This window comes from Dendrobium catenatum, unplaced genomic scaffold (genome assembly GCF_001605985.2).
Source record: "Dendrobium catenatum unplaced genomic scaffold, ASM160598v2 fragScaff_scaffold_1105, whole genome shotgun sequence".
Taxonomy (NCBI): Eukaryota; Viridiplantae; Streptophyta; class Magnoliopsida; order Asparagales; family Orchidaceae; genus Dendrobium; species Dendrobium catenatum.
Window position 1 is genome coordinate 2265494 of NW_021319567.1, and position 7366 is coordinate 2272859.

A 7366-nucleotide genomic window follows, 5' to 3' on the forward strand; every position below is an offset into this window, starting at 1 on the left:
TCTCCTTCTCCTTCTCCTTCTCCTTCTCAGGCAAGTCGGCAGTAGAGTGAGGGAATATGTGTGAGTGGAGAAAAAAATATATAAAAATGATTTTATTGGTCTAGCGCCACAACGCTCAAACCCAGGGCTGCAACGCTGCATGTAGAATCCAGAATTACTGTAGAACAGAGACTGCAGCGCCACAACAGCCATTCAGGGCGCCACTGCACTTTAAACCCCAATGCCTCAGCGCTCAAAGGTGCAGCGCTGTTGCACTGTAGTTCAAACAGGAATTTTTTTTTTTTTTTTTAATATCTCAAATCAACCTCTAAAAAATAATGATGCAAGTATTGATAACTCATAATTGTCCAGTTCTTCATAAAAAATAGGTGCCTTCACAAACCAGTTAGAATAAATTCAAATATTAAATTGAGAGCATGCAAAACACATCATCAAATATCATGTTCAGATCATATTAATAAGAAAACCTGATTAATAGATCATTATATTCTAAACACTAGGCAGACTACATGAATCCAGGATTAAATAGGCGCAGATTAACATTGATTAAATAGGCGCAGACAACATGAATCCATGAAAAAAGAATATAATGAAGTCATAAAAATAAATTTTATAATATGAAAATAAAACCAATTCTTTTGTATGATCCAAGCATTGGGAGCCTAAAAAAAGTTAAATGTGACAACACTGATAATTATTGTGAATATAATGCTACACTTGACAAGATAAAGTGAAAAATTAATTGTATTTGAGAAGAATATGAGCAGCACCGATGGATCGGATGATGAAGTTTGGAGAATAGACTTTGTTGGTCTGGGCATTTATTTACGAAGGATGTTAGAGTCACCAATTAAGCGGGCAGATGGAATCAATATAAAAATGCATAAAAAGGGAAGAGAAAAGTAGCTTGCTTAGAAATTGTAATTTCAGATTGGTATAAATAAAGTTAATATCATAAGCATCTCGTAATAAAAATGGATAGATGAAAAAAATTTATAAAACACATTCAGAAATAGTTAAGATAAGGAAAATAATGCTGCATATTAAGAAACTCCTTTTTCTTTTTTGTTTGATAAGTTACATACTCCAGAATTCTAATGCTATGCGAGTGCAATATTTCTCATTTAAATTTTTAGATGATCTATTATTTGTTTCATACCTTCCAGAAAAAGGGCTTGTTGAACATGCCCGTGCTCTTCGATTAGAGCTAGAGCATGCTGCTGCAGATATTTCTGGATTGTGCTGCAAAATTGGTTAGTAGATAAGTATCAAAGTGGTTAAAATAGTTTTTGTTGCTCATTCAGAACGATGGAAGAGAACATTTTATACTGATATCTTCAAATATGGTCATTTTCAGATAACAAAGATAAGATAGAAGAGAGGAATAAAATTACTGTCCAGAAGTTCCAATCACAATTGACTCAACAACTGCAAAATTTACATAAAGTTGTCTTAACTTCTGCGATGCAGCAAGAGAATCAACTAAAAAAAATAGAGGAAGGCATGCAATCATTTGTTTCAACGAAGGCTATGGTAACAAATTATGGAAATTGTCTGGAGAGGCAGAAGTTATCATTTATACCTTATATATTTGAAAATCTACTTATATATTGACTTCATACCCAGGCTGCTACAGAACTTATAGCATGGGTAGAAAAACTGAAAGCTCTGTATGGCTCAGGAATAGCAACAATGGATGGTTTGGCAGGAGAAATAGATCAAAATTCTCGAGTAACTTTGGGGAAGTTGTACTCACAAATGTTAACAAATTCTTCTTCTCTAGATGAAGTTAGTTTTACTTACATTCTCGCAAATTTCTGCTCAAAAACTGCTTCCCTAGGTTTGATTAGTTCCTTTTTTAATAGTGCCTGAAAAGTATTGCTTGGGAGGCAGAGAATTTGCTGAAAGAGCTTGAAAGTAGCCTCTCTAATCAAGAGGTTAAATTGAATACATTTGCAAAACTGCAAAGAGAGGTTGGTGGTTGTTATGAACATGCAAAACTTGTTCTATTTTATTAGCCGAACTTATGCTCACAACTAATCTTTGTGGAAACCAAACCAGGGAAACCAAAGAACTGTGGAGGCAACACGCTCCATTTCAAATACAACTACAACCTTCTTCCATACTTTAGATGTTCATGTATCTATGTTGAACAAAATTATGGAAGAAACACAGACTGCACAAAACCAACAATTAAGCGAACTCGAGAGGAAGCTTAAGGTGATTCTCAGCATTTCTCAACTATTTGGCTTTACTCTAGCTTAAAATATGATTTCCTTTGCAATATTTCCTAAGTCAAGATATTCTTGCAGGAGTGTGCTGCTAATGAAGAAGAGCAATTGCTAGGGAAGGTGGCGGAGATGTTGGCAAGTTCAAATGCTCGGAAGAAAAAACTGGTACAGATAGTACATTCTAGTTCCATCATTCATCGAATTGTTTCTGCAATTTTGTACACGGGAAACTATCATCATTGGTGCATTACTGTAGTGTTCTTATAAGCGCCATCCTCAATCGATCCACATAACGGTGCTTGAGTAGGTGGTTTGTGATAGGAAATACTTGATTTCAAGTATTTCCTATTCACTTCTACAGCAAATCTCAATGCAAACGGCTGTTCACAGCAGGAAAAACAGCAAAAGAGTGGAAAAAACAGGGAAAATCTGAGAGAAAATTGGAGAAACGACTTGTATTTTACTAGTAGATGCAAGAAAAAGAGCAAAGATACAAGGATCCTCTATTCGAGAGGAGGATCGCACTCCCCCAATCTCTAGAATTCGTTCTAGAGCCCTAGCCACCAAAGAAAAACAAGAGAACTCTCACAAAATTTCACCCCCCCAAGCCCTAGCCTTTTCTCCCTACTTAATGCATACAATTCAAAATTAATACAAAAGGACCTAATTGCCCTAGTTTCCCCCTCTTTTGGCTCCAAGATTGAATTTGAAATTCAAGTGGACCCCACCCTTGCTCCCCCATGGCTTCCGCCGGCCTCCTCCTGGTGTAAACGAACCGAGCCAGTCCAAACGGGTTTGGGCCGGCTGGACCGGTCCATAGAGGACCAATCTAACATTACCGCCCTCCCAAAGAACCACCTTGTCCTCAAGGTGGAAGTCAGGAAATTGTCGTTTCATCCGCTCGTATGGCTCCCACGTGGCCTCATAGTCAGGGAGGTTCTTCCATTTGATCAGGACTTCTGTAGCTCCATCTGCTTTCTGACGAACCTCCATGAGCTCCAAAGGTTCCAGTATCATCTCCATCTCCTCAGTTAATGTTCATGGTAACTCCGAACTGGTAGCATAATCCCCAATGGCTCTCCTCAGCTGGGATACATGGAAAACGGGGTGGATCGTCGCCGTAGGTTGTAGCTTCAAACGATATGCCACGACTCCAATTTTCGCCAACACTTCATAAGGCCCGAAGTACCTTGGAGCAAGCTTCTCATTCCTCCAGCTGACGACCGTTTTCTGTCGATATGGACGGAGTTTCAAAAATACCTTCTCGCCCACTTCAAACTGAATATCCTTCCGATGCCCATCAGCTTGTTTCTTCATAATCTGTTGAGCACTCAACAGATGTCTTTTTAACTCTTCTAGTGTCTTATCCCTTTCCTCCAAATACTCCACTGAAGAAACGGGCGTCCTACTACTCCCAAAATGCACCAAGTGGGGCGGATCTCTTCCTTACAACACCTTAAATGAGGTCATCTGAGAGGCTGAATGAAAAGATGTGTTGTACCATTACTCGGCCCATGATAGCCATTTAGCCCATAGCTTGGGTGTCTCTGATGCGAAGCATCTCAGATAAGTTTCCAGGCTCCGGTTGACTACTTCTGTTTGACCATCCGTCTGTGGGTGGTAAGCACTACTCCTTTTCAGCACAGTCCCCTGCAGTCTGAACAATTCTTTCTAGAAATGGCTGAGGAGCACTTTATCCCTGTCTGATACTATCGCCTCTGGCACTCCGTGTAATCTGACTATCTCCCTGATGAAATCTGACGCTACTGTCACCGCAGTGTATGGATGGCGTAGAGGAATAAAGTGAGCATATTTGCTCAATCTATCCACTACCACCAAAATCACAGTGAATCCCTCAGAGCGGGGTAGCCCATCAATGAAGTCCATAGATATCTCCTCCCAGACTCATCCTGGTAACGTCAATGGCTGCAGTAAACCCCTGGTGACATAGCTAGATACTTATTCCTTTGGCACACCTCGCACCTGGATACCATCTCTTCCATATCCCTATGCATACCTTTCCAGTACAGCTCTGTCGCTAGTCTCCTGTAGGTCTTTAACACTCCTGAATGACCTCCCACTGCAGTTCCATGGAACTCATGTAGCAATTGTGGGATGTGTGTTGACGTTCTGAGTAACACAAACCTCCCCTGGTGCAGCAATCTCTCCCCCTCCAACGAGTATCCTGGATGACTGCCCTCTCCCTTTAGTAAGTCAGCCCTGATCTTGCTTAGTTCCTCATTCCTAGCACTTTCCTCCTTTATGGCATCCCAATCTAGCATCATTTGGACTGATACAGCCAGTGTTTGCAACTCCCCCATGCACCTGGACAAGGCATATACTGCCTTGTTTTCTACCCCTGTCCTATATTGAATCTCAAAATCATATCCGAACAGTTTGGATAGCCACCTCTGATGCTCCTCTGTCACCATGCGCTGCTCCAACAAAATATTTCAGGCTCCGTTGGTCAGTCCTGACTATGAAATGTCTTCCGAGTAAGTAAGGGCGCCACTTTTGGATGGCCAAAACCATTGCCATCAACTCCCTCTCATAGACAGATTTCAGCCGGGCTTTGGCAGTCAACACTTGACTGAAATATGCAATGGTCCTGTGACTCTGCATCAGCACTGCTCCTAGTCCGTATCCCGATGCATTTGTCTCTATTATAAAGGCCTGAGTAAAATCCGGCAAAGCTAAGACCGAACTGTGGTCATAGCTTTCTTCAACTTCTCGAATGATGTCGTAGCTGCCTCCCCCCATAGAACCCATGTTTCTTCAACTGCTCAATGAGTGGCCAAGCTATAGTGCTGTATCCCTTCACAAATCTTCTGTAGTACCCTATAAGCCCTAGGAATCCCCTCAACTCCTTTAGATTTTTTGGTAGTGGCCACTTAAGCATGACCTCAACCTTGGACTGATCTGCTGCTACCCCTTCCTTGAATACCACATGCCCCAAGTATTCCACACTAGCTTGCGTGAAGCAGCACTTTTTTAAGTTGGCCTTCAACTGGTGCTCTTGGAGAACCTCTAACACCTTCTTTAAGTGTCCCCAATGCTCCTCCTCTGTTCTGCTATATACTAAGATGTCATCGAAGAATACCAACACAAATCGCCTGAGATATTGTTTGAAGATCTTATTCATGAGTGCATGGAACTTGGCTAGGGCATTGGTGAGGCCAAAGGGCATCACTAGGAAGTCATAGTGGCCCTCATGAGTTCTAAAGGCGGTCTTGGGCACATCTTCTTTCTTCATTCGTGTATGGTGATATCCTGATTTCAAGTCGATCTTGCTGAAAACCACTGTTCCACTCAACTCATCCAGAAGCTCATCAATCACTGATATGGGAAACTTATCAGGTACAATTTTCTTGTTGAGTGTGCAGTAGTCTACACAGAAACATCAGCTGCCATCCTTTTTCTTCACCAATAGAACAAGACTAGAGAACGGGCTAGTGCTGGGCCTGATGATCCCTGCTTCCAGCATTTCTCTGAACAACTTTTCTATTTCATCCTTCTGAAACTGAGGGTAACGGTAAGGTCGTACGCTGACAGGTGACACTCACTCTCTTAATGTGATGGCATGCTCCTGCTCCCTGAGTGGTGGCAACCCTAGAGGTGGTTGAAAAACCTCCTCGAATTCCTGGATCAAAGGCTGCATAGAGAGGGGTATGTCTCCCCCTTCCTCCACACTCACTCCCTCTAATATGTGTAATTCCACCAATAGCCTTCCCTCTCCTCTTAAATTGTCTTGATTAGGGATTTAAGAGAAACCCATGCCTTGCTCAGCCCTGCATCACCTTGAATCACCCTCTTCCTTCCTCCCTTCATCAACTCCATCCGCAGAGTGCCCCAATTGACCTTGGTTTCCCCCAATGTCTGCAACAACTTCATCCCTAGGATGACATCCATACTCCCTAATTCTAGGGGAAGAAAGTCTTCCTTCACTTGTATGCCTTTGGATCTTCAGCACCACCAACCTACAGACTCCTCTTCCCATTTCTACCTTCCTCGTGCCCATCATCACCCCATAGCCTCCAGTATCTACTAACTTCATCCCCAGCAGCTCCACAATCTGGGTGGAAATGAAATTGTGGGTTGCCCCACTATCAATCAACACCACGACTCCACGGTCAGCTATCTCTCCCTTCACCTTCATAGTGTGACTCAGAGTGAATCCCACTACGGAGTTGAGAGAGACTTCTGCCACATCTAGATACATTTTTTCCTCCACCTCAAAATCGCTTCCCCCTCCCTCTTCGTCTTTCTCGTCTTCACAAACGAGGAGAACTTGAAGAGTTCGATCCTTACACTTATACCCAAGCATGTATTTTTCATCGCAACGGAAACACAGCCCCTTTGCTCTCTTCTCTTGCATTTCCTTCTTAGTAAGCTTATTGAACTGCCCCCCATTTCCTCCTATTGCTTTTTCCTTTGGAACTTCTTTCATCCCTCCTCTGGATGCTCCTTTAGGGCTAGGTGGGTAGTCGTCCACCTGTAAGTGCCGCATGAGTTGCTATTCCTAGCTCCCTTCTCCAGATTCTTTTGATTTTCAACCAATTGTGCAAGCTTCATGGCCTCCCCCAGGTCCCTGGGCATCAGGACATTCACCGCTGCTCTAACCTCTGCCTTTAATCCCTTCATGAAGTTCCCCTCCAGCATAGTATCGGACAAGCACTCAACCCTGCTGGCCAGATGCTCAAATCTCTCTCGGTAGTCCGCCACAGACCCCTCCTGCACCAGAGAAAATAACTGCTCGTAGAAGTCTCCTCATCGGTCGATTTGGAAACGCTCTATCAAACTATCCTTGAATTCTTCTCATCTCCGGATAGGTCATCTCTGATCTCTCCACTGGTACCAAGAGAGTGCATTCCCTTCCAGACACAAGCCCGCTGCTGATAACTTCTCCTCCTCCGTCAAGCCGTTAACAGCGAAGTACCTCTCCACTTTGTAGATCCACCCATAGGCATCCTCCCCTTCAAAAATGGGCATTTTCAATTTCCTCACCTTCCGATCCCCGCCATTCCCCCTTAATCCTCCATAGTTTCCCCTCTCCCATGTGCCTGGACCCCCCCACGTATCCCGATCTTCCCTTGCTCTGCCCTGTCCCAATCCCTCTTCAAAATCTCCTCTCCGAT

The 7366-nt window shown here is 43.1% G+C and overlaps 1 protein-coding gene across 1 annotated transcript; it reads left to right on the forward strand.

Annotated features, from left to right (window-relative positions):
• Window positions 1-1248: 1248 nt before the first annotated feature.
• On the forward strand, window positions 1249-6414 carry LOC114580583 (kinesin-like protein KIN-5A). The gene is made up of 5 exons (XM_028698563.1): window positions 1249-1533; window positions 1627-1788; window positions 1866-1973; window positions 2062-2220; window positions 2313-6414. Exons 1-5 carry the CDS (start codon window positions 1465-1467, stop codon window positions 2496-2498), a joined length of 684 nt encoding a protein of 227 aa, XP_028554396.1. The 5' UTR covers window positions 1249-1464; the 3' UTR covers window positions 2499-6414.
• The last annotated feature ends 952 nt before the right edge of the window (window positions 6415-7366 follow it).

What these genes read in the sequence shown, in the direction of transcription:
- LOC114580583 (XM_028698563.1), top strand. Translation starts at nt 1,465, where the DNA reads ATGCAGCAAGAGAATCAACTAAAAAAAATAGAGGAAGGCATGCAATCA. An exon ending in TTGCAAAACTGCAAAGAGAG is followed by an intron (nt 1,974 to 2,061) that starts GTTGGTGGTTGT and finishes AAACCAAACCAG; the next exon opens with GGAAACCAAAGAACTGTGGA. An exon ending in AACTCGAGAGGAAGCTTAAG is followed by an intron (nt 2,221 to 2,312) that starts GTGATTCTCAGC and finishes ATATTCTTGCAG; the next exon opens with GAGTGTGCTGCTAATGAAGA.